This window comes from Hyaena hyaena, unplaced genomic scaffold (genome assembly GCF_003009895.1).
Source record: "Hyaena hyaena isolate Hyena2069 unplaced genomic scaffold, ASM300989v1 scaffold_230, whole genome shotgun sequence".
Classification (NCBI taxonomy): Eukaryota; Metazoa; Chordata; class Mammalia; order Carnivora; family Hyaenidae; genus Hyaena; species Hyaena hyaena.
Window position 1 is genome coordinate 1,539,448 of NW_024080863.1, and position 27,872 is coordinate 1,567,319.

General features: G+C 37.6%; 1 protein-coding gene across 2 annotated transcripts in view; it reads right to left on the bottom strand.

Annotated features, from left to right (window-relative positions):
• The window catches only part of PPP3CC (protein phosphatase 3 catalytic subunit gamma), a 99,378-nt gene that overhangs the window by 46,473 nt on the left and 25,033 nt on the right, over positions 1 to 27,872 (bottom strand). For both annotated transcript variants that reach the window (XM_039243814.1, XM_039243813.1), the window contains exons 2-4: positions 14,843 to 15,040; positions 14,391 to 14,515; positions 571 to 682 (exon numbers count right to left, since the gene is read on the bottom strand). In XM_039243814.1, the coding sequence (XP_039099745.1) occupies positions 571 to 682; positions 14,391 to 14,515; positions 14,843 to 15,040 (435 nt within the window). The remainder of the gene's footprint in view (positions 1 to 570; positions 683 to 14,390; positions 14,516 to 14,842; positions 15,041 to 27,872) is intronic.

Genomic DNA, 27,872 nt, shown 5'->3' on the forward strand with positions numbered 1-27,872 from the left:
GAGAGGGAGACACAGACTCTGAAATAGGCTCCAGGCTCTGAGCTGGCAGTCAGCACAGAGCCCGACGCGGGGCTCGAACCCACGAACCGCGAGATCATGACCTAAGCGAAAGTCGGACGCTTAACCGACTAAGCCACCCAGGCGCCCCAATAGTTAATTATTTTTAAGTGGTGTGACTGCGGACAACTTTTACCTTCGCTGGACTTCTCTATGTTTTCCAAATATCCCAAATGTATTACTTTATATAATAGGGAGAAACCACAAAGGTTATTTTCAAAATAAATGTCTTAAAAGGTAGAATCTTGGTTCTTACCAGAAAATAAATAACAGGAACCATTTGAGTTCCATTAGTTTCTTTTTTTTGGTTTATGTTTGATTCATTTTGGGACTGACAAAAAGGTAACTAAAAATGTTATGGGGGCACCTAGCTGGCTCAGTCAGTAGGCTCAGTCAGTAGAACATGGGACTCCTGATTACAGAGTTGGGAGTTCAAGCCTGATGAGGTAGAGTTTACTTAAAAAATAAACCAAAAAAAAAAAAAAAAGATTCTGGAAAAATGATCATACTTACATTCCTGTTTGAAGGTGAAATATTCTGTAAGATGCCTGCATTCATGATTTCCTCGAAGCAGAAACACTGTTTTGGGATGATTAATCTTTAAACTCCATAAAAACAGCACACACTATAAAAAGAAAAACATAAGGATACATTTTTATTTGTGACCATGACAACCCACGAAGACAATTTCATGAATTCAAATGCCTTGTTGTAACAGCATATCTAATTGCTATTCCCAAACTAAACATGAAACCTTCCAGCTTTTTGAAAGTGACATGCTGTTGCCCTAGACTCTGACAGAACATGGAGAGTAGACTTCATAGATTCCTCTGCTTAATTTCTATTAATTCCTGTGGTTTATCCAAGCATCTAGAGCTCTGTGACAAATTCACCCCCATATATATATAGATAGATATAGATATTTAATGAAGAAACACCAGACAAATTTCCACTAAATAAAGAACTGGGCAAGGATATCTACTAACTCTGCTACTATTCAACACTGTACTAGAGATATTAGCTAATTGAGTTAGACAAGAGAAATTCATTAAAAGTTAACAATGGGTAAAGAAAAAAATAACTCTATTTGAAGATGATATGACAGTATGTCTGAAAACTCCAGAAAACTCAATGATTAAACTAACTCAAATAATAAAAGAATTCAGTAATATGGCAGGATATAAGATTAATATACACAAGCAATAAGTAGGACACATAGTAGAGAAAACTTCATTTACAATAGCAGCAAAGACTAAACACACAGGAATAAATTTAGTAAGAAATGTGCAAAATTAATACCAAGAAAAATTTAAAAACCTCCTGAAAGACACAAAAGTAGGCAACAACAAATGGAAAACATTCCTTGTTCTTGGACAGGATGATTCAGCATCAGTTCTTCCTAATTTATAAAACCATTGCAATTCCAATACCAACAAGTTATTTTACAGAGTTAGACAAGTTGATACTAAAATTTCTGTGGAAAAATAAACATGCAAGAACAGCCAGGAAAAGAAAATACCCACTGAAAAAGAGAACTATAATGGGAGGAGGGAGGCTAGCCCTACTTGATATTAAAAGATACTGTAAAGCTTCTATACTTGGGTGGCTCAGTTGGTTGATCATCCAACTCTGGCTCAGGTCACGATCTCGCAGTTCAGTTCCTGAGTTTGGGCCCCACATCCGGCTCTCTGATGTCAGTACGGAGCAGACTTCAGATCTTCTGTCCCCCTTTCTCTCTGCCCCTCCCCTACTCCTGCTCTGTCTGTCTCTCAAAAATAAATAAACATTTAAAAAATTTTGTCATTTTATTTATTTGCGAGAGGCAGAGAGAGAGAGAGAGACAGAGAGAGAGAACACATGAGTGGGGGAGAGGAGCAGGAGGAGAGAGGGAGAATCCCAAGCAGTCTCCATGCTCAGCACAAAGCCCAATTCAGGGCCGGATCCAATGACCCCGGATCATGACCAGAGATGAAACCAAGAGTTGGACACTCAATCGACTGAGCCACCCAGGCACCCCCAAAAATAAATAAGCATTTTTTTAATCTTAAAAAAAGAAAGAAACAGTATTACTGGCACATACAGGAATAAATAAACCAGTGGAATAAAACAGTCCAGAAATTAATCCAAGTACATACAATATTGGTATATAATAAAAGTAACATCCTAAATCACCGGAGATAATGATGGACTTCTCAATAAATATTCTGGGACAACTGGTGCCATTTCAAAAAAATTAGATCTATATCTCTCACATAATTCATAATGAATGACAAATGAATGAGGGAGATAAATGTATCAAAATGAAGTCATACAAGTTCTAGAAGAAAAAGTGATGAGTTCTTTATCCTTTAATGTAGGGGAAAACTTTATCACTAATGATGAAAAACCAGAGGCAAAAAAAGATATATTTGAATATATACAAATAAAAATAATTTGCACAGTAAAAAAATATGGCAAAAAGTGATAAAACTACATATTCATTTCACTTTTGACCATCTCTAGAAGATACACTTCCAACAATAAGAAAATACATATGCACAAAGTTGCAGTATTGCTTATAATAGCAAAATTTTGGAAACAACTTAAGTGACCATATATAAGATAGAAGGCTGAGCAAAGACAATAAAAGTACCATGAAGCTATAAGAAAGGGGGGGGGAGAAAGAGAGAGAGAGAGAGAGAGAGAGAGAGAGAAAGAAAGAAAGAAAGAAAAAGAAAGAAAGAAAGAAAGAAAGAAAGAAAGAAAGAAAGAAAGAAAGAAAGAAAGAAAGAAAGAAAAGAAAAGAAAAGAAGGAAGGAGGGAGGGAGGGAGGAAAGAAAGAAAGAAAGAAAGAAAGAAAGAAAGAAAGAAAGAAAGAAAGAAAGAAAGAAAGAAAGAAAGAAAGAAAGAAAGAGAAAGAAAGAAAGAAAGAAAGAGAGAAAGAAGAGAAAGAAAGAAAAGAAAAGAAAGAGAGAGAGAGTTCTATAACTGATTTGGAACAATTTCCAAAATATACTATGAAGTGAAAAAAAGCAAAGTACAAAAAAGTATGCTCCTGTTTCTGTAATAAACAAGGGATAAAAGAGATCCACACATATTTGCTCATTTGTTCAGAAGAAATACAGGGAGGATAAATCAGAAACTAAAGAGATCAGTTACCTACATTGGGCACAGAAGAAAGGGGTAGAAAGAGGCACTGGGAATACTTTAAGAGGGATGAGGAGGGAGCTACACTTCTCAAAGCATATCTTTTTGGAAAGCTTTGATTTCTAGAACAACAGTAATGTTTTCAATGTGCCCCCCAAAACAGGTAATCAACCAGCATGTGAAAGAAACCCAAAATACAATACAAACAGTAATAAACCTAATTGTATTATAAATGGAAAACAAAGCAACAAAGAAAGGTATGGGAGAAAAAAGAATGCAAGTAACTTTGGAAAACAGCATTTTGACTGCATACTACAAGGCTAAAGACACAAAGAAATATCCACAAATACTATATCTCTAGTTAGTAAATCTGTTTTCACAGCATGAGTTGGCTGTTATATACCTACTTTGTGGGTATACTAGAATTGAACAGACAAGTGAATATATTATAGATCATGAGAGTAGGAAAGGGGGAAGTTTAGGCTGAACTTTGTGATGTTGGACTAAAATCAAAACTCACATTTTTTAAGATATATACAGATAGACACAGAAAAAGATAAAAATGTAGGCATATGTGCAGGTTACTATGCTTATATGTATTTCCTACCTCCTGCTGAAAGGGCCTAGAACCCTTAAAATCACTATCTGTATTGATTTTATGATTACAAATAAATTTTAGCAGGGAGGCATATGTGCAAATAAATATGGAATCTGCAAATAATGAAGATCAATCATATATACTAACAATGAAATACAAATATTGATGAAGTTTTAGGGTGATGGTGGGGTGGTCTGGAGCCAACAGCCAAGAAAGAATTCTTGAAGAAGTCTTTGGTACAAAAAGGTAATTTTATTGAAGCACAGGGACAGGACCTGTGGGCAGAAAAGCTGCACTGGGGTTGTGATGGGTAATTGATTATATGATTACATACCCTCAGGTTAGTAGGGGGTCAGGTATAGAGTAAGTCTCTAAGGCATTTTGGAAGCAAGGTTTCCAGGACTTTGAGGGGCTAGCTGTTGCTAGGGAAATGCCATTTATTACTATTTAGTAAAACCTTAGTCATGAGACTCTTTAGATGACCGGGGGGGGGGGGGGGGTAGGGAGGAGGGCACTAAGCTTGGAGTATGATTGCCAGCATATATCTTGGGGCACTTGAGATAAAGGAAGTAGATTTATAGGATCCTAGAGGTTGGGATAATGTTTAGATAAGATTCTCTTTTGCCCCTAGCAAAATGTCATCCTTGAGGCAGCTGGGCTCCTAGAGGGAGGTCACTGCCGGTTTCAAGGACTTGTCAATAGGCTGCAGGCAATAGGGAATTTAATTTTTCACTTGCCTTAGTTTTCCACATCACCATGGGTAGCCAGGAGTGTCTGAGGAATATCACACATACCCCACCTAGGTGGGAGTGAGGGTGGGGGTGCTGCTAGCTTGCCACACACTCCCTCATCACATATCTCACACGCGGTCTCAGAACACAAGCAACAATTGAGAGGACTATAGTAAGAATCAGATGATAAGTGTAGTTGGCTCTTTTGACATACCGAAAAGTAACTCCTAGTTCAAGCAGATAAAAGTAATGAACGTTAACAGGGAACAATACAAAAGAGAACACATTAGTTTCAAGTATATACTACAAGATAGTCACAAAGGGGTGCCTGGCTTAGTTGGTAGAGTATGTGACTCTTGATCTTGAGGTCATGAGTTCAAGCCTCATCTGGATACAGAGATATTTAAAAAAAAAAAAAAAAGATAGTCACAAAAATCTACTAGGTATCTCATCACAAATGGTCTCTCCATAAATTCCAAAGAATGAATATGTCCAGGTTATGTTCTCTAATTCATTATATTAATAAAATCAATAACAAAATGTTAACTTTATTAAAAAAAAATCTCGTATGACTAGAAACAAAAAAACATACTACTTCATTGTCTCAGGGTTAAAAAGAATCTTTAAAATATAAAATACCAAATGATAATAAAAACATAAATCTTAGGGAACCCAGATTTAGAAGCACATAAAGGGCAAATGCACATGGATAAGTACATTCATTTTTTAAAAACAGATATGGAAATATGCTGGTAAATGCTTAACCTGTATCTTAAACATCATATAAGAAACTCTTAACAGTGTTTATAAGAGTGGAATGGCTAACATACAGAGATGCTCAATTTCATCAGTAATTGGAAAAATACTAATTGAAACAATAAAACACTATTTTATACCCATCATTTTGGTAAATGTTAGAAAATGAGATAAAACCAAATTCTGGAGAGAGGGCTCTAAGGAAATATACACTCTTAGGTGCTACAGGTAGGTGTATATTGGTACAGCTATTCTGAAGAAGAATTGTGATTATCAGTTCAAGTAGGAAGGTATGTACCCTTTTTTCTGGCAATCCCATCTTTTTTTTTTTTTTTTTTTTTTTTTACTGTTTTATTTCTCAGAGAGGAAAGAGACAGCGTGAGCAGGGGAGGGTCACAGAGAGAGGGAGACACAGAATCTGAAACAGACTCCAGGCACTGAGCTAGCTGTCAGCACAGAGCCTGACGCGGGGCTCGAACCCACGAGTCATGGGATCATGACCTGAGCCGAAGTCGGACACTCAACCAACTGACAGGTGCCCCAATTCCATTCTTGTATATAAACCACAGAGAAACTAAAACATGGGACCATCAGTAGATTTATATTCTTTTTTTTTTTTTAATGTTTTATTTATTTCTAGGAGACAGAGAGAGAGAGAGCGTGAGCAGGGGAGGGTCAGAGAGAGAGGGAGTCACAGACTGAAACAGGCTCCAGGCTCTGAGCTGGCAGTCAGCACAGAGCCCAACGCGGGGCTCGAACCCACGAACCGTGAGATCATGACCTAAGCGAAAGTCGGACACTTAACCAACTAAGCCACCCAGGCGCCCCAGTAGATTTATATTCTTATGAATATTTATCATAGCAGCATTCACTGACAAAAGAAACTAGAGGCAACCTAGGTGTCCACCACTGAGAACAAAGAACTAAAATGTCATAGATGTATACTGTGGAATACGATACAGCAAGCAGAAAACAATGACTGAGAGACAGCAACCTGGAGAGATCTTAAAAACATCATGATAGATGAAAATCCCATCAACAGAAAAGGCCACAGCAGTGGTTCTCAGCACAGCTACATTCATCTCAAGGGGGTGCATTAGCATCACATGGGAATTTGTTACAGATAGAGACTTTTAGACTCCAGGAATTCTGGGGTGGGGCCTGGCAACCTGATTTTGAACAGGTGCTCGAAGAAACTGATGTATGCTTGAGTTTGAGGACCACTGAACACCACTATGTTTATGTAAAATTAAACTGCTTTATCCACCAAAACCTTACATATTATAAAATTAGTGTAATGTATTATACTGTCTTCTGAGGCCTATACCAAATATAACAGAAACATATATAATGAGGGAGAAAAAAATAGAGATCATAGATAAGAAAAAAAACCAGAGAGGGACTTTGCAATGACTAGTAATAAATGTGTTATGGTCTGAACAGCTTGATTAAGTTAACTGAGATTTCCCACCTCCCCAAAAAAAGGCTTCAAAATTCTAAACCCCAATGCTTCTCGATATGCCTAACCTAAGTCACCAATGTCTCTTGCCCATGCTTACTGGCTTAGATTCCTAACTGGCCTCCCTATACCCACTCTTAGGCTTCCACAGTCAGTTTACCACGAAACAGCCAGAGTGACTGCTTTAAAACATAAATGTGAGGGGCACCTGGGTGGCTCAGTTGGTTAAGCGTCTGACTTTGGCTCACTCAGGTCATGATCTCACAGTTCGTGGGTTCGACCCCCACATCGGGCCCTACAATGACAGTGAGGAGCCTGGCGCCTGCTTCAGATTCTGTGTCTCCCTCTCTCTCTGCCCCTCCCTGCTTAAGCACACTCTTGTGTGCTCGCTCTCTCTCTTTCTCAAAAATAAACATTAAAAAAAATTTTAATAAATAAAAAAATAAAACATAAATGTGAATATGTCACTCCCACCTCAAAACAATCTCTAATAGCTTCCTATCACAGCCAGAATAAAACCCAACTCCTTACTATGGTTTTCAAGGCCTGATATCATCTAACCCTTGCCTCTCTCTCTGACACATACCCTACATCTTCCACCTCCTCGTTATTCCATCTAGCCAAAATGGCCTTGTTAATACTAGGGCCTGCGTTAGGCTTGCTCCAGCCTCAGAGCTGTTATACTTGATGTGTCCTCTGCAGCAATGTACTAACCCCTATCCCACCCCCCACCTGGTAAGCAGGGCTCATTCCTGCACGTCATTCAAGTTTCTCTTCAGAGGTTAGTTAGCTCCTCAGTAAGTCTCCCCTAATCTCCATCTAAATTAGCTATCCTAGTGGGCTCTTTTAGCCCCTAACCCTGATTTGATTTTCATAACACTAAATAAATACACAATGCTCCCCCTTTCACTAGAAAACACAGTAAAAGACTTGGCTTTCTTTTGTTCATATCCATCCCCAGAATTTAACACTGTTTCTCAAGAAAGGTACTACTGAGATGTGAAAAGCATGATCCTTTGTTGTGTAGGAGTTTCTGCATATGGCAGGATGTTTGTTTCCCTGGACCCATCTCATTAAATGTCAGTAGGACCCCGGCACCTGGGTGATTCAGTCAGTTGAGCATCGGACTCTTGATTTCAGCTCAGGTCAAGATCTCATGGTTCATGAAATCAGCCTCCACATTGGGCTCTGCACTTGGCATGGAGCCTGCTTAAGATTCTCTCTCCCTCTGAGAGGCAAACCATGAGAGACTCTTGAATGCTGAGAACTGAGGACTGATGGGTGTGGGGGGTGGGGGGGAGATGGGCGTGGAGGAGGGCACTGGTGAGGATGAGCACTGGGTGTTATAATGGAAACCAACTTGACAATAAACTATTTGTAAAAAAAAAAAAAAAAAAGATTCTTCCTCTGCCCCTCTCCCTTGCTCACCCTCTCTGTCTCTCAAAAAAAAAAAAAAAAAAAAAGAAATCCCCCTTAACCCTTTCTCTTATCGCAAAATCAATTAAAAGAAACTAAAATTTAGCTTCCCTTACCTCAGAGTAAGTAGTTTGTAATAGGCACAAATGAAGAAGGGATGTCAAAAAGCCCAGAAATAAGTGAAACTTTAGTATTTTGTTTTGTCAGTGATATTTGAATCAGTCTCTGGTGTACTAATCAAAGCCCACATTGCTTCAGGAAAGATATATGCTTGTTCTGGGCATGAAAAAAGTCATCTTGCCTTGAAGCTCAAGGAAAGACATGATTAACCACAGAAAGGAAGTAAAGTAAAATAAAGTTCTGTGAAAACAATTAGGCAATAAGTATCAAAAGTCTTTAAAATGTTCATAGTCTGGAGCACCTGGGTGGTTCAGTCCATTAAGTGTCTGCCTCTTGGCTCTGGCTCAGGTCATGGTCTCACTGTCATAGGATAGAGCCCCATGTCAGCTCTGCCCTGACAGTGAGGAGCCTGCTTGGGATTCTCTGTTTCCTTTTCTCTCTATCCCTCCCTCACTTGCTTGTGCACACACATGCTCTCTCTCTCTCTCTTTCTCACAAAATAAATAAACTTAAAGATAGAATATTAAGAATCTAAACTAAGTAAATATCAGAAATGCTATTAATTCAGAAAGATATTAACTATAGCAATATGCAGAACAGAAATAACCAGAAAACATCCACTTACAGTACAAGGGATAAATATCCAATTACCTACTGCTTAAGCCATAGACATTTAAGTATCTCATGAAATGAGAAATGTGGTTTCCCCACTCTTCCTTAGCACTGTCTGCGGAAGTGGCAGTCATCTGTTACTCGGCATCACAGATGCCCTCAGACCTCTAGTGAAGCCCAAGATTGTTAAAAAGAGGATCAAGAAAGTTCATCTGGCACCAGTCAGACCGATATGTCAAAATTAAGCGCAACTGGTGGGAACCTAGAGGCACTGACAACAGGGTGCACAGAAGACTCAAGGGCCAGATCTTTGATGCCCAACACTGGTTACAGGAGCAACAAGAAAACAAAGCACATGCTGCCCAGTGGCTTCTTGAAGTTCCTAGTCCACAGCGTCAAGGAGCTTGAAGTGCTGCTGATATGCAACAAATCTTACTGTGCAGAGATTGCGCACAATGTCTCCTCCAAGGACCTGTGAAGCCATTGTGGAAAGAGCAGCCCAACTGGCCATCAGAGTCCTGAATCCCAATGCCAGCTGCGCAGAGAAGAAAATGAATAGACAAACAGCTTACGTGCACATCATATTTGTGTTAATAAAACCATAAAACTACAAAAAAAAAAAACAAACCTCTGGAGGCCAGATGTCCATATTTAGTGTACCAGCTTAGTGTTGTCAGCAAGAAACCATGTCCTCTTTCCCTCTATGATCTGTAATTTACGGGCCTGCTTTTCATCCTTAGCACCTCCTCATGATCACAAAATGGCTGCTACAATATACACACCCACATTTGAAATGACACAGTTAAACAGGAGTCCAGAAGCTTTCACCTTGCAGGAGTCTTTTCATTTGGAAACGAAGGGTTTCAAAGTATGTGTTTGCACGCGTGTGCACGCGCACACACACACACACACACACACACACCAAAAACACCCAGCAGAGTTCCCTTTATATATTACTGGGCAAAACAGAATCCCATGTTTATCCCTAAACCAATCAACGGTGACAAGGAGTGGATGTGTATGACTAGCTCAGACCACTCAATTCATTTCTTGGGGCTGGGTTAAGGGCTTCCCCTTCCTGAATTCAAAGGTTTTTTCTGAACCCCCAATCTCACTTATCTGAACAAAATAGAATTTTGATAGTAAGGAAGAAGGAGAGAAAAGATAGGCAGCAAACAGTATCTACAAACCACATTATCCAAAAATAAAGAACAGTGAAGTAAACTGTGGTATTTTTACCATTAACCACAGAGGAAAGTGTTTTCAATACAACGCTGAGTGGGAAAAAGACTACAACAGGAAATGTACAAAATGATTTCAATTTTCTTTAAAAAAGGATAAATACAAATGTAAAAGAAGAAAAAGGACTGCAAGGAAACACAAGATGTTGGGGCGCCTGGCTGCCTGAGTCAGTGGAGCATGCAACTCTTGGTCCAGAGGTTGTGAGTTAGAGCCCCAAGTTGTAGAGATTACTTAAAAATAATAATAATAAATCTTATAGAAAAAAATATAAGATGCTAACAGCGATTATATTTGATTTATAGATATAAATTGTTTTATAGTCTTATAAAGTCTTATAGTCTTATAAGACTATAAAACAATTTTCTTAGTCTACATTTCCCAATTTTTCTACAAAAATGAACTATTTACAGCAACAAAAAATGTAAGAAGGACTCCATTACCTGATTTTCATCCATTTGACAAAAACATCATACTCATGTTTATCAAGGACACTGATAAAAAAATTGTGTTCAAGTATACAGCTGGACTAAGCTGTAGCCTACAGAAGTTTATAACCTTAGTGGTTTAAAAGTAAGCGACTTCCAACTAACACTACCTACACCCTGAAGTTTAGTTGTTGTTGTTTTTTTTAATGTTTTATTTATTTCTGAGAGAGAGAGAGAGAGAGAGAGACAGCAGGGGAGGGTCAGAGAGAGAGGCAGACACAGAATCTGAAGCAGGCTCCAGGCTCTGAGCTAGCTGTCAGCACAGAGCCCGATGTGGGGCTCGAACCCATGAACCATGAGATCATGACCTGAGCAGAAGTCGGACACTTAACCAACTAAACCACCCAGGCACCCCTGAAGTTTAGTTTTAAAACTGGCAACAGCATTGTCACTTTAAATTTTTGATCCATTTACCTCTTAAGCTATTCCAGAAAAATCCTTTAAGTTGGTCAAACATCAAATAATAGGATAAATCCAAATACAAACTATGATTTATTAACATTCATTCATTCAACAAATACTGATTGAGTGCCAACCATGTGTCAGTTACTATGCCAGAATGGTAGGTCCTAATATGAAGAATACTGCAGAAAATTAAATAAGTACTTTTATACTACATTAAAAAATGTATTTACAAGTGCATCTTTTCTAACAGAGTGTCAGCTCCTATAGAAAGCATTAATCTTAAAAACAAACAAACAAAAATAGAGAGTATAAATCTTATTCATTATTTTATCCTCAGAGCATGCCATAAAGTTGGCAATCAGGAAACATTTGTTGATAAATGAGGAAAAAATACATAACAAAAAATATTCTGAAAAAAAATTCTGAACATAATATATGTGTACAAAAATCATTATGGATTTTTTCAGTGTATGCTTTACTGAATATATTGATACATTGAAACTATTTTTAAATATGTCAGCTAACAACCTGAAGATGATTTGGCATAATATTATCTTTTTAAGAAGGTGTTTCATTAAATATAATGACTAATTAAAAATTCAGTAAGTTCTGGGGTGCCTGGGTGGCTCAGTCAGTTAAGGGTCCAACTTCAGCTCAGGTTATGATCTCGTGGGTTTGTGAGTTTGAGCCATATGTCGGGCTCTGTGCTAACAGCTCAGAGCCTAGATCCTTCTTCAGATTCTGTGTCTCCCCTTCTCTCTGCCCCTCCCATGCTCATGCTCTGTCTCTGTTTCTCAATAATAAATAAAAAAACTAAAAAAAATACAGTAAGTTCTGTATTCTTCTTTTCAGCCGCTAAAACCTCTTCATGCTGGGGTGCCTGGTGGCTACATCAGTTACGCATCCAACTTTGGCTCAGATCATGATCGCATGTTCATGAGTTCCAGTCCCGCTCTGGGTAAGCTCAAGCCCGGCTCCAGGCTCTGTACTCTCTCTCTCTGCAACTTGTGGAATTCTCTCTGCCCCTCACTCACTTGGCTCTCTCTATCTCTATGTCTCTCTCTCTCAAAAATAAATAAATAAATAGATAGATAGATAGATAGATAGATAGATAAAACCTCTTCATGCTAATCAATACCCAAAGAAGTAGGGACAGGGGAAGGAGGGTGATGAGCATGGGGGATGACTCTTACTGGGATGAGCACTGATTGTTATATGAAAACCAACTTGACAATAAACTATTTAAGAAAAAAATTTTTTAAAAATACTCAAAGAAGTAAACATTCAATGTGTCTTTTAGACATCCATACTTTTGACTGTCTCTTGAAACATGATGTGAATAGGAATTAGAAAGCTTTTCTTTTTTAGACTATGCTTGCTTCCCTTTTTATTTTGTTTTATTTATTTATTGAACTATAGTTGACATATAATATCAGTTTTTGGGTACAACATAGTGATTCAACAATCCTGTATATTATGCAATGCTCACCACAATAAGAATAGTTATCACCTGTCACCATATGAAGTTATTACAGTATTTCGACTATATTCCCTGTGATGTACATTTCATCCCTGTGACTTGTTTATTTAATAATGGAGGTCTGTACTTCTTAATCCCCTCTACCTATATTGCCTGGCTCCCTACACCCCCTCCCCCTGGCAACCACCAGTTTGTTCTCTTGTTAATACATCTGCTTCTGTTTTGTTTGTTTATTTATTTTGTTTTGTAGGTTCCACGCTTGAGTGAAATCAAAAGTATCTGTCTTTCTTGGACTTATTTCTCTTAGCATAATACCCTATAGGTCCATCCATGTTGTTGCAAATGGCAACATTTCATTCTGTTTTATGTCTGAGTAACATTCTACTGTATTTTATCCATTATATATATTTACTACATCTTTTTTATTCACCTATAGATGGGCACCTTTTTAATGAAAAAATTTTTAATGTTTATTTACTTTTGAGAGAGAGAGAGACAGAGCATGAGCAGTGAAGAGTCAGAAAGAAAGGGAGATACAGAATCCGAAGCAGGCTCCAGGCTCCAAGCCACCAGCACAGAGCCTGACTCAGGCCTCAAACTCACGAACTGTGAGATCATGATCTGAGCTGACATCAGACGCTTAACTAACTGAGCCACCCAGGTGCCCCTATCAATGGACACTTAGGTTACTTGGAATAGTGAAGCATTTCAATGATACAGTCTACAAGTATCATCTCCACTCATCCCAGGTACCTACATGGAGAACTTGGTAATTTACTGAACAGTAGGGAAACAAGATTATTTTCTTAGCTTTTACCATTAACCTTTGTCCTCATAGATGACACTAAATTAAAGTGAGGCACTGGCATATAACTCTGAATTTCTCTGATTCATGAGTTTAGACACCACATGTTTAACTAAAGAGTTTCTGCCAGCTTTAGAATAACCATTGCCTCTTTGAGCACTAGGTCAGATAGTTGATTTGGATTTAGAAGTGATGCTGCACAAATAAAACTTTAACTACTAGAAATACACTAAGTACACTGAGATCGTCACACTGTGAGGGAGAAGCAGGACTACAGGCTACAAGAACAGCAAGCGCATCTCAATTTCTCATCTGCTTATTCTGGGCACATTATAAATTCAATTACCTGCACTATTTCAAAAATTACTTTCCTTTTATTTGCCAATCATGTACAGCTAAATCAATTGACATTAAATATGAATATGGTCCACTGTACTCCAGTCTTTGCATTATGCTCTAAAATAATTTTATCTTTTATACAGAACAGCTTATACTTTGATTTCAATCATTTTTCTCATCATTCAGTTTTCAAAATACATGTAAGGTAAATTTTGAGTTTTCATTAATTTTAATCATTCTTTCCTTCAATGAATTAACATTTATTAAGTGCTTACTATTCACAACAGTATCAAAAATTATTCCTACAGTAAACTAAGTGCCTGCTGGCTTAGCATTGGAAGTTTATCTAAGGGTAAATTATAGCCCACCAGATTGTTGTTTTAGAATTAGTGTCTGCTAATTCAAACCCTGTTTAGGGTGAATAGCGATTTATGCCTTTTATATACAGCCTATATACTATCTTCAAAGAGGAAAGATTGGCAAAAATTTAACTTACCTGCAAGGCTGGGTTTAATATAGCCCCTTCTATATGTCTATCACATATAGAAGCTACAAGAAGGAACAGAACATTCTTATAGCAATGAAAATATTTTTCTAGCACCTTAATTACTGGAAGTCACAAGGTTTGTAAATTCTCATTTATAATTTCTCATTTCAGTGAGAACTCATTCAGCGTTCTCATTTTAATTTCTTCTACCAAAAAATAGAAAGAAAAGTTCTAAAAAAAGACAATGATAGTTCCAACAGTTTAATTTTTACCTCTATGCTGAAATAGCCTCTGTCCACATAGTCACCCAGAAAGAGGTAGCGAGTGTTAGTAGGTGATCCTCCAACTTCAAACAACTTCATCAAGTCGAAGAATTGTCCATGAATGTCACCACACACTAGGAAAAAAAGGGCATATGGTGAGGTGAAAAATGATGTCTTAGAAGAGAAAGGAGCAGTACATCAATAAGATCACAGTTTAACTTTTAATTTAAATCACGTTAGATTTTGACTGGACTGTTTTATAATTGTAGTCAATCTATCAATATTATCAATAGTCCTACAGGAGGTATTAGATATTTTAAGTTGTATTTCTTCAATGAACAACAAACAATCCTAAGACTACCTCATAATTCCTAGAAAGATTATCACACATTTTAGTTGGTTATTTGTAATCATTTTTCAAATAAGCTCAAATCTAAATGCCACCCAAATACTTCTCATACCTGTGATTGGAGAATCTAGTTCTATCATGGTCTTCTCCTGTCTCAGGATGGCAGCCCCATCATTGATTATCTTTAAGGCTACTTCCTCTTCCAGTCGCCCTTCCTTCACCAAATGGTTTTTTAAAACATCAATTTTAGGTTTCCCATTCTCAAATACTTCTTTCAAAGTAAGCCGCTGGGTTGGAGGAAAGGGGACAGCTAAAAAAGAGAAAAAGTAATTCAAAATTTATTAAATGTATAAAGAACTATATACCCATTTTTTTTATGTAACAAAGTAAACCTAACACATCACCATGATTTCACATCCACAGCACCAGAACCATCTGGGAGAAAAAAAATCTAAGATACTGTATGTTACAGATGATCAATTCAAATTTTTAAAAAGGCCACAAAGTCAAAGTCAGTGTGTGGATGTATGAATTATAATGTTTTACATATAAACATCAAAGACTTGAAGCTGATTCCGAAAATAAACTAAAAGATAAAGGACTAGATGATATGAGTATCTTTTATTCACAGAAAATGTATTAAAAATAAAACTGTGGTTAAAGAAAATGAAAGGAAAGAAATTACAACACTAAAGGGCATTTATTTTTCCAAAGAACTGACCTCATGGAACCGTGTTTTAAATGTCTGATTTCACCTTCTGATTGGGGCAATCATAGATGTATACATTATTATTAAAAGGTAGTTGTTTAAAATATTACTGATAACAAGCAAACCACTAACTGGATGGAGCTGTTCCTGAGAATTACTTGCTATAGTAACACAGCATAAACTTGAGAAGAACAGATAAAGAAGATCTAGTTAAGTTTTCTAATCTGGAAATGCTAAAAACTAACTTCAGTTGATGCTGGGTATAAAGCTAATCTAATATCATGGTGAATTACCAACTTTAACAGAAAAAGTAATTTGACATTTTAAAATTGACCATCATCTCATTTACCTACTTTAAAATGTGTTCTAGGGGGCGCCTGGGTGGCTTAGTCGGTTAAGCGTCCGACTTCGGCTCAGGTCATGATCTCATGGTTCGTGGGTTCGAGCCCCGCATCAGGCTCTGTGCTGACAGCTAGCTCAGAGCCTGGAGCCTGCTTCAGATTCTGTGTCTCCCTCTCTCTCTGACTCCCCCCTGCTCACACTGTGGGTCTCTCTCTCTCAGAAACAAATAAAACATTAAAAAAAAAATTTTTTTTAATTTTTAAATAAAATCTCTTAAAAAAAAGAACTAAATTGAGAAGCGTCTGGGTGGCTCAGTCACAGAAGCATACAACTCTTCATTTTAGTGTTGTGAGTTTGAGCACCACATTGAGATTACTTAAATAATAAAAAACTTTTTAAAAAAGTTGAAATCTACAGGCACTATAAAAATTCTAGACTTGAAAATTCTATGGTAATATTTATATGTTCTTAGCTACAATCTGACTCACTTAGGTGACTAGTCAAAGCTTATTTTTAAAAATGTAGCGGGGCGCCTGGGTGGCTTAGTCGGTTAAGCGTCCGACTTTCGCTTAGGTCATGATCTCACGGTTCGTGGGTTCGAGCCCCGCGTCGGGCTCTGTGCTGACTGCCAGCTCAGAGCCTGGAGCCTGTTTCAGTCTGTGACTCCCTCTCTCTCTGACCCTCCCCTGCTCACACTATCTCTCTCTCTCCTAGAAATAAAATAAAATAAAATAAAATGTAGCTAACCAACCAGCAAATATTACTTTGAAAGTGAGGACCACATATATCCCAGTTTACCCAGGACAGTCCTAGATTTCCACTGCTGTCCTAGCATACTTGTTAACAGCGCCCCCTTTCACTCTCGCAAGTATTACAATTTGAAGGATAAATCAGTTTAATTTGTGTTATTCAGATGTAATAGCAATACATTATTTTAGGAAAATAATCTACTAAAACAAACAAAAATTAGATACTATGATGAATGTTTTATTTATTTATCTGATGAGTCTCTAAGACAGAGTGAAAGGTAAGTCCTAATCAAATTTACTTAAATTTTCACTAAAATGTAATGGCAATATGGTTGTTTAACAACAACAAAAATCCTTTATAGTTTAGAGATTCTTACAGAAATATTTTCAGATGAAATTATATGTTATTTGGAATTTGCTTCAAAATACTGGGAGGACAGGGAATAAGCAGTGGTACAGATGAACAAAAAGACTTGTAGTGAGTTAATAATTGTTGAGGCTGGGTGATGTTCACCTGTAAGTTCATAATGCTATTTACTCTACTGCTGTAATAAGTTAGAAATACTTATTATTAAAAAGGTGTGAAAGTTGCCAAAACTCAGAGTATGTCTTTATTTTTTTTAATTAATTAATTTCTTTTGAGAGAAAGCGAAAGAGAGTGCCTATATGCACGCAGGCATGAGCAGCGGGGGCGCAAAGAGAAAGGGAGAGGCAAAATCCATGGTCAGCACAGAGCCCAATTCAGAGCTTGATCCCATGAACCGTGGGGTGATGACCTGAGCCTAAATCAAAAGTCAGACACAACCGACAGCCATCTAGCCACCCCTAAGAGTATAAGTGTTAGAGAAACTTTCTTTAGAGAAATTTACATGAGGTTCAATAAAGAGATATACTTAAGGGGCGCCTGGGTGGCTCAGTGGGTTAGGCGTCTGACTTTAGCTCAGATCATGATCTCACAGCTCGTGGCTTCAAGCCCCTCGTTGGACTCTGTACTGACAACTCAAAGCCTGAAGCCTGCTTCAGATTCTGTGTCTCCCCCTTTCTCTTTCCCTCCCCCGCTCGAGCTCTGTCTCTCTGTCTCTCTCTCTCTAAAATAAATAAACATTAAAAAAAATTTTTAAAGAGATATACTTAATTGTATGTGACTTCAGAGAACCCCCAGTCCTATGAAATATTGATCCAGAAAAATAAAGAAATAGAAGATTCCACATTTAATCATTTCCCTTTTCATACCTAATTTGCCTCTTTTTTGGTTTTCAAACTCTTACTCTCAATTTCTAGCTAGCCAATCTGCCCTTCTCCATTTTGAAATGAATCCCATAAAAAGCCTTCTTGTTTTTAATCCCCACTTTGTAAATAAAAGAGATTGGTTAACAAGCTAAAAAGAAAATGAAATAATATAAAGTCAAATATGTTAGATTTGATGAAAAAGGTATTATTACAGAGATAGTACCAGAGACAAGAGATTCACAAAATATTACTTGACTTCTACCAGTAGTACTATAACCACTAGTAAAAATAATTTTCCTCCAATACTGTTGTAAACAGGTAACAGTTTACAAAATAGGAAACTATTTTTCTTCTGTAGCATATAAGTTACGTAACAGGTGCCAGCAACCTAAAGAACTCCTGAGAAAAAAATTTAGAAAGATATATTAAGATATTTTTTCTTTCTTTCAAAGTCTCTAGTTGCAATTTACTTAAAACAAGTAAACAAGTCACCTAGTTAAATGAAAGCGAAAGCAAGGTTGAAATGGATCAAGGGGATTATGCCCAGCTAAGAGAAATGGGACACAGCTGATCAAGGAACACTAAGGAATTAAGATTGGCTTGAGACTATATACATAACAGAAAGTTCCAGAAGAATCCTAAGTTTTTAGGTAAGGGCAAATAAATTCAATTTCCTTCAAATCAGAACAAAAGAATTTTCCACTTTAAAGGAGTGGTCCTGCCCCACCTCAAGTTACATCTAGCTATGTTTAGAAGCCCTGAATTCCAACTTCCAATTCCTTTATTAGATAGTTGTACACACAATTCAGTTGAGGTTGACTCACAGAAGAGTGGGAACAGCCACCATCCTGAGAAGACTAAAGAAAATCTAGCTAAGTTTGGTCATGATAGCAAATAGCAGGAACTTTCCAATTAAATTTTAAAACTCTATTTTTAAGGGTGCCTGGCTGGCTCAGTTAAGTATCTGACTCCTGATTTCACCGCAGGTCACGATCTCATGGTTCATGAGATTGAGTTGGGCTCCACAGTGTGGAATCTGCTTGGAATTCTCCCTCTCCCTCTGCCCCTCCTCTACTCATGCTCGCTCACTCTCTTAAAGTAAATCAACTTAAAAATAAGCTCTCAAGTGAAATTTTAAAACTCTATTTTTAGCTTTTTAATGTTTGTTTATTTTTGACAGAGTGAGTGTGAACGGGGGAGGGGCAGAGAGAGAGGGAGACACAGAATCTAAAGCAGGCTGCAGGCTCTAAGCTGTCAGCACAGAGCCCGATGTAGGACTTGAACTCACAAACAGTGAGATTATGACCTAAGCCAAAGTTGGAGGCTTAACTGACTGAAGCACCCAGGTGCCCCCAAAATTCTATTTAAGAGATATGCCCCAGGTGCAGTGACCATTAGTCCAAGTGTGCCTATTAGGATATTTCCAGATTATTTATCTGGTCTTAATGTGATTTAATAGCATCCTCTTTTACTCTCAAGCATCCTAATTTAAATGACCTATCCAGGAACAATATTCATCAGAATTAGATGAGGTGTTTGTTTAACATGTAGATTCTTGGGCCTCAGACTGGTAAAATCAAAACTTTTAGGGATCCTGCAAAGGCATCTGCATTGTTAACAGGCATCCCAGGTTAGAGTGAATCAGGAAAATGGTTAAAGGGAATTCCAAGTAAAGACACAATTAATCTCAAATAATCTGCACCTTCATTCATCAGTCATCACAAAGTAATAGTTTACAGATCTTCATGTCCTTTTCCTCAGGCTCTACTGTGGCCACATGGAAACAAGAAGCTCAATTTCTGAATGAAAAAAAAAGGGGATCTAGAGTTGTGCTTTGTAAAATACCTGTGGGAACTGCCTCACTCCAACCTCCAACCTGTCAAAACCTATACTTTGTAAAATGCAATAAAAATAACTTAACTAGAAAAATGATCACATGCTTAGATGTTGTGCCAATGTCAAATTGCTATTAAGGTTCTTAAATGCTTGGGGCACCTGGGTGACTCCGTCAGTTGACCTACTGACTCTTGATTTTGACTCAGGTCATGATCCTAGGGTCATGGGATCGAGCCCTGAGGAAGGCTCCAGGCTCAGCATGGATTCTCTCTTTCTCTCTCTTTCCCTCCCTCCCTCTGCCCTTCTCCACATGCATGCTCGCTATCTCTAAAAATAAAATTAAAACGTTTTTAAATGCCAAATTTCCATTCTTACGACAGTTAATAACAGTTTGTGAACGAACACTAATCCATGGACCACACTTTATGGAACACTGGTTTAGGTAAACATGGATTTAGGGGAACAAGAATAGGCCTAGAGTCAAAATTTGAATCTATGGGGGCTCCTGGGTGGCTCAGTCAGTTGAGCCACCAAACTCTTTATTTAGGCTCAGGTCATGATCTCGCAGTTCATGAGTTCAAGTTCCACATCAAGCTCTACACTGACAGTGCAGAGCCTGTTTGAAATTCTCTCTTTCTGCTCCTCCCTCCTCTTGTGGGTATGCACTCCTTCTCCCTCAAAAATAAATAAATATTAGGGGCGCCTGGCTTAATTGGTTGAGGGTCCAACTTCAGCTCAGGTCACAGTATGTGAGTTTTAGCCCCATGTCAGGCTCTGAGCTAACAGCTTGGAGCCTGGAGCCTGCTTTGGATTCTGTGTCTCCCTCTTTCCCTCCCACTCCCCCATGCATTCTCTCTCTCTCTCACTTTGTCTCTCTCAAAAATAAACGTTTAAAAAATTAAAATTGGGGCTCCTGGGTGGCTCAGTCGGTTGAGTGTCCAACTTCGGCTCAGGTCATGATCTCACAGCCCGTCAGTTTGAGCCCCATGTTGGGCTCTTTGTTGACAGCTCAGAGACTGGAACCTGCTTTGGATTCTGTGTCTCTCTCTCTCTCTACCCCTCCCCTGCTAATGCTCTGTCTCTCTGTCTCAAAAAACAAATAAATGTTAGAATTTTTTTTAATTAAAATAAATAAACACTTAAAAAATTTGAATGCTGTGTATGTACACATCTTCAAGCCAGAGTTTACAGATTTTATTATGTCTAATGTACACAAAAGAGGATTTTCAGCTGACTTCACTATTCACTTCACAGTGAATGATAATCTTTTCTAAGAATCCAAGTCTCTGACAAGTTCATCTCCCACTGTTTTTAATGGCACACAGAATTTCACTAATAAAAAATACAACAAAACACATCTGCAAGCAGATGAACAAGCTGAAGTTTTGGCTTCAACATCTTATCCTTGCTTTAAACTATGAAGCATATGAATGTAACACAGAGTTTCAGTTCTTGCATCCTTTCAAATTTTATATAAACTAGTCAACACCAAGCACAGAAGCTTCTCTTCTTCGTTTCTGTGGTTGTATGTCACCTCTTTAAACGTTCTATTTATGTCTAAGAATGCAATGTCTAAGCATAATTTTTCAAATTTCAAGGAAAATGTACTTAAATGATTTTCAAGGCTAATAAGTAATTATTTGTTCAAAAAATTAAAATCAGCATTTTTATTTTTTAAAGTTTATTTATTTTGAGACAGAGTGCAAGTGAGAGAGGATGCACATGCTCAAGTAGGGGAGGGTCAGAGAGATGGAAAAAGAGCATCCCAGGCAGACTCCACGCTGTTAGTGAAGAGCCCCACATGGGTGGGGCTTGAACTTGCAAACTGTGAGATCATGACCTGAGCCGAAGTTACATGAAGTAAGCGTTTAAAAATATTTTTTTAATGTTTATTTTTGAGAAAGACAGAGTGTGAGTGGGAAAAGGCAGAGAGAGAGAGAAAAACACAGAATTGGAAGCAGGTTCCAGGCTCTGAGCTGTCAGCACAGAACCTGACTTGGGGCTCAAACTCACGAACCAAAGTCAGATGCTTAACCAACTGAGCCACCCAGGCACCCTTGAAGCAAACATTTTTAAATGAAAGAATCAAAATGTCATTAGTGTCAGCATTCAAGTTACTTACTGCTTTATTGGTTATATCATATCCTAATCTGGGGAGAGAGCAGTCCCTTCATCTTTAATACAGGTCTGCTATTTTATAAACTACAATCCTTACCAATGAGAAAGGAGACTTAACAGAGGGTTGAAGGGTCTCAAAACACCACTACACAGTTAAAAAATTTTTTTGAACCAAAAGATCACTAATCCAGAAATGTAATGATTCAGAGGCAATAAAACAACAGTATTTTTTTTTGAAGAGTAGAGGAGGTACTTGTTATTCAAAGATGATTGGTACTAAAAGGCCACTTAAAGTGTATCCACATAACAAAAGAAACATACACAGTAAGTTGTGGGGGAAAACAATTTGGCATTTTTATCTTTAAATATGAAACTAAGAATTATGAAAATGTTTCATTTCAAATTAATACAATTTACAGCATGATCATAGAGTTGTTTTACAAATACAACCAAGGATTTTATCATAAAACTTCTAAAAACTGATTAGCCTAAATTCTTCATTGACTCTTAAATCCAACAGCCTATTTAACCTCTACTTGGATGTTTAATAGGCATTTAAAATTTAACATATCATGGAAACAATGTAAAAGAGGATTGATGGATGGATGGATAAAGAACTTGTGGTATATATATATTATTATATATAATAATAATAGAATATTATTCAGCCATAAAATATGAGGAAGTCCTACCATTTGTGACAACATATATGAGCCTTGAAGGTATCATGCTAAGTTAAATAAGTCAGCCAGAGAAAGACAAATACTGTATGATCTCACTTATATGTGGATTCAAACCAAAACAAAACTCACAGAAAAAGAGAAGAGACTTGTGGTTACCAGAGACCAGAGGCCAGAGGCAGAGGCTGGGGTGAGGGAGGTGCAAATGGAGGACTGTGATCAAAAGATATAAACTTCCTGTATAAAGTAAAAAAGTACTAGAAATGTAATGCACAACATGATAACCACAGCTAATACTGCTATATGATAGATTGATAGAACAGTTGTTGCGTAAATCCTAACAGTTCTAATCACAAGGAGAAACTTTTTTTCCTTTTTCCCCCTTTTTATTGTATATATATGAAAAGATGGATGTTAGTCAAACTTACTGTGGTAATCATTTCAAAATACAGTAAAACCTTGATTTATGAGCATAATTCATTTCGAAAAGATGCCTGTAACCCAAAGCACTTGCACATCAAAGCAAACTTTAAAAACCATTGGCCCAGTTGTGATCATGTGATATTGGGCATCATAACTACTCATACTGCAAGACATTGCTCATTTATCAAGTTAAAATTTATTAGAAATGCTTACTTGCTGTGTGGAACACTCACAGAACAAGTTACTCACAATCCAAGGTTTTACTGTATATCTAAATCAAACCATCATGCTGTATGCGTTAAACTGATAGAGTGATATATGTCAATTATTTTTCAACAAAACTAGAAAAAATTAACATGTCTAAAATTAAGCTTATTATTTCCCAGATTGCCTCTAATCTTTTCCATACAAATATATGGAAGCATCACTAAACCCAGTTGCTCAGACCAAAAACCTATAGGAACTTCCCTTAATCCTGATTTCCCCAGTTTTCCCCAAATCCCAATTTATCAGCAACTCTGGCTGATTTTATCTTTTTTTTAATGTTTATTTTTGAAAAGGTGCAAGCGAGTGGGGGGGGGGGGCACTGAGATGGGGACAGAGGATCCATAGCAGGCTCTGCACTGACAGCAGTGAGCTTGTGGGGCTTGAACTCATGAACTGTTAAGATCATGACCTGAGCTAAAGTCAGAGGCTTAACTGACTGAGCCACCCAGGAGCCTCTCTTTTTTTTCCTTTTTTAAAGTAAGCTCTGTGCCCAACATACGTCTTGAACTCATTACCCTGAGGTCAAGAGTCACATATGCCACACCTGAGTGGCTCAGTAGGTTAAGCACCCAACTTTGGCTTAGGTCATGATCTCACAGTTTGTGGGTTCAAGCCCCACATCGGACTCTGTGCTGACAGCTCAGAGCTTGAAGCCTGCTTCAGATTCTGTATCTCTCTCTCTCTCTCTCTCTCTTGCTCTCTCTGCCCCTTCTCCACATGTGTTCTCTCTCTCAAAAATAAATAAACGTTAAAAATTAAAAAAAAAAAAAAAAAAAAGAGGCATATGCCCTACCTGATCTCTACCAACTGAGCCAGCCAGGCACCCCTGGCTGATTCTACCTCTAAAATATACTTTAAATTCGGAAAGTCTCCAGTTAGCCTTCATTTATGTTGGGAGCACAGTGTAGGCAAGAGTTCCAAGCACACTGAGTTTCTGTCTTTTGGAAGTGGGGGAGGTTTTCCAGGGTGTATATTTTTTTTAAGGCAGTCTTAATTGCTTTGAATAAATATTCCCTAATAAAATAAACTTTGGATTCAATAATTTTTAACACCTCCATCACTACTACCTTAGTCTAACTATGACTGTCTTCCAAATTACTGCAACAGTTTTCTAACCAGTCTCATTTTCCACTCCTCTATTCCTGGCCTTTTACATCAACTGATGTGACCTTTTCCCCCCAGCTTCACTGACACAATTAACACATAACAATGTGTAAGTTTAAGGTGCACAGCTTGTTGATTTGTGACAAGAATGTTTAAGGGGCACCTGAGTGGCTCAGTTTGCTAAGTGTCCGACTCCTGATTTGGGCCAGGTCATGGTCTCATGGTTTATGGGATCAAGCCCTGCATCTAACTCTGTGCTGACAGCTCAGAGCCTGCTTGGGATTTCTCTCTCCTCTCTCTCTCAGACCCTCCCCCCCACTCTCTCTTTCAAAATAATAAACATAAAAAATAATTTTAAAAACTCATGCAGTGGCATATTTAAAAAATAAAAAGAGGAGTGGTGCCTGGGTGGCTCAGTTGGTTAAGCATCAGACTTCGGCTCAGGTCATGATCTCACAGTTCTGGAGTTCTAGCACTGCATCAGGGTCTGTGTTGACAGCTCAAAGCCTAGGGCCTGCTTTGGATTCAAAGTGTCTCCCTCTCTCTCTGCCCCTCCTCTGCTCCTGCTCTGTCTCTCTCTCAAAAATAAATAAACATTAAAAAATGTTTTTTAAATAATAGAAAGAAAATGGGTTGTCCTATATTTTCCAAGCTATTACCAAATGAGAATATTTATTCACTTATTCCAGGGAAAACATTAAAGTAGATACATTCCCAAATGTTTCAAAATAATGTAGGGTGCTATATTAGAAGTTGCATAAACTAAATATTTTCTGATTAGCCAGTTGTTAAAAAAAATCAAGATTTTTTTCTTCTAAATAAACAGAAGGGATAAAAATGCAAAAATAAATCATCCATGTAAAGAATGCATTTTAAAAATACTTGATTCAAAACAAAATGTCAAGTTCCCAGTTTAAAATGAGGACATCATGGTACTAAAGATTTTCAAGTCTAGCTTTTATCCACTTTGAACCCTAGACTCAGAAGTCTAGGTTGATTTCAAGATTATGCAACTCTTGAGATCAAACTTTCCCTCATGTGCACATCTTCCATTTCAGTTCCTTCCCAATTCCAGGAAAGGTGTTTCTGAAATGATTTTTTTCATCCCACTGTTCAAACAGAAACTCTCTTGACATGGTTGATGACCACATCCAAATTACATTTTGGACACTCTGCAAGGAAAATTACATAACAAAATATTTGTCTTTTCCTTCCCTCTCTCCTCAAAAGCAGAAGTACAGTAAGTAATAAACTATTTTCATTGCCAAGCAACTCAAATAATGATTTTCTGTATTATTTAAAAACATAGCAAGAGGGGCGTCTGGGTGGCTTAGTCGGTTGAGCATCCAGCTCTTGCTTTCGGCTCAGGTCATGATCACAGGGCTCATGACTGCACTGACAGTGTGGAGCCTGCTTGAGATTCTCTCTCTCCGTCTCTTTCTGTGCTTGACCTGCTTGTTCTCTCTCTCTGTCTCAAATAATTTTTTAAAAAATCACATAGCAAGAGAGCCCAGTCTAGGGGCACCTGGGTAGCTAAGTCAGTTGAGCACCAGACTCTTGATTTTGGCTCAGGTTACAATTCCAGAATTGTGGGATCAAGCCCGAGTTGGGCTCCATATAGAGTATGCTTAAGATTCTCTCTCTCCCTCTGCCCCAGCTTGCAGGTGCATTCTCTCTTTCTAAAAGAAAAAAATAAGAATAAAAATAAAAAAGAGAGCCCAGTCTGTCAGTGTTTCAGCAGAAAGACACTGCACTGAGAACTGATATCAGTCAGTACCTTTAGCTGAGACATTTTGGCATGATAGTCAGTATAAGAAATGAGAAGAGGTAAGAGGAGGCACATAGTGCTCTGTTTTACTAAGTCTAGAATGTTCTTTCAAGAATCTTTTTCAAAGCATTTTTTTCTCCTAAACTGCTGTTCCCCACAGGGATGCCAGAACCAGGGGCATCTCGTCCCAAGGAGCAAGAGGGAAGAGCCAATGGAAACACTGATGTCCCTAGCCCACTGATAATAATAATAAGCAAGATACAGTGAAAAATCAGCTGTCAGGGACCCATAGGGAGTGAATTCATTTGGGCAATGGAGTTTTTTGTATTTTTTTTTTTTACTATTTCATTAAATACTGAATTATGAACCTGTGTAAATACACACACACACACACCCACACACACACACAAAATTACAAGCATATATAAAATTTAAAAAATAAAAAGCACATTTATGAATCTAAAGCCAACTTATACAGAATCAGTGAAGTTATTTTTAATGGTTAGGACACAAAAAAACTACAAGGCAATAAGTAATATGTCAAATGCCTCTCATTTAAAATCTACAAGTCTTTCAGTGTTAACTCTACTTAAAAATAAATCCATACAGGGGAGGCTGGGAAGATCTGTCGGTTAAGCGTCCGACTCAATTTCAGCTCAGGTCATGATTTCAGTTGATGAAAAATAAAAATATTTTTTAAAAATTAAAAAAATAATAAATCCATATAATAGGATCTAATCTGTAACTAAAGAATGCATTAGAAAAGGCACTAAGGAAATATACCCAAGTATTAGTGCTGGGTACCACGATTCTAAATTATTTTATTTTTCTTATTACTTTCCTATTTTTTTAATTTTCTCCAATGACTGTATTATTTTTATTTTTTAAATGTTTATTTATTTTGAGAGAGAGAGTGCACGTGCAGGAAAGAGGCAGAGAGGGAGAGAGAATCCCAAGCAGGCTCCACACTATCAGTGCAGAGCCTGACCTGGGGCTCAATCCCCATTAACTGTGAGATCATGACCTGAGCCAAAACCAAGAGCTGGATGCTTAACCGACTGAGCCACCCAGATACCCCTGTATTACTTTTATAATCAGAGAAAAACATATACTTAAGAAGTCCATATATATAATTATTTCATATACTACATGATTATAATGATACTCTTCTAATTGAACAATAAAAACCAGAAAAAATGATGAAAGTATAAGGAAGAGTGTTTGGACTACAGATTTTTTTCTATCTGCTTTGCTCTACATTCGAGTTTTTCCAAGTTTTTATAAACTTTATTGAAAGAAAAGTATTAGACACTAAGAGCAAAAACAAACAAACAAACAAAAAACAATCCCATTGGCAACCTTCCCTCTGTTATTCAGTTTTATGCATAAAGACTTTTCTCATATCACCAGAGCTATATCCCAAACTGCCTCTTACCAGTAACATTCGAAAATTCAACCTCAAACATAAGTTACACCTGTAAACCACCAAGAGTTACTAAGATGACCCAGAGGTTTATGCTTAAAACATTAAAAAGACATTATGGTAGGCCAGAGGTAGGCACCGCAAGATTCCTGGCCCATGATATACACACATCTTGTCCCAGTTACTCCATCAAACAGTAATGTAAGTATTGCTGTGAAGAAAGTCTGCAAACATAATTAAAGTCCCAGGGGTGCCTGGGTTGCTCAATTGGTTAAGTGACCGACTTTTGGTATCAGCTTCAGTCATGATCTCACTGTTCATAAGATCAAGCCCTGCATCAGGCTCTGCGCTGGCAATGCAGACCCTGCTTGGGATTCTCTCGCTTCCTCCTTCTCTCTGCCCTTCCCCCACTCTCTCTTTCTCTCAAAATAAATAAACATTTTTTTCAAGTCCCAAATCAGCTGACCTTTTTTTTTTAACTTTTTAAAAAATA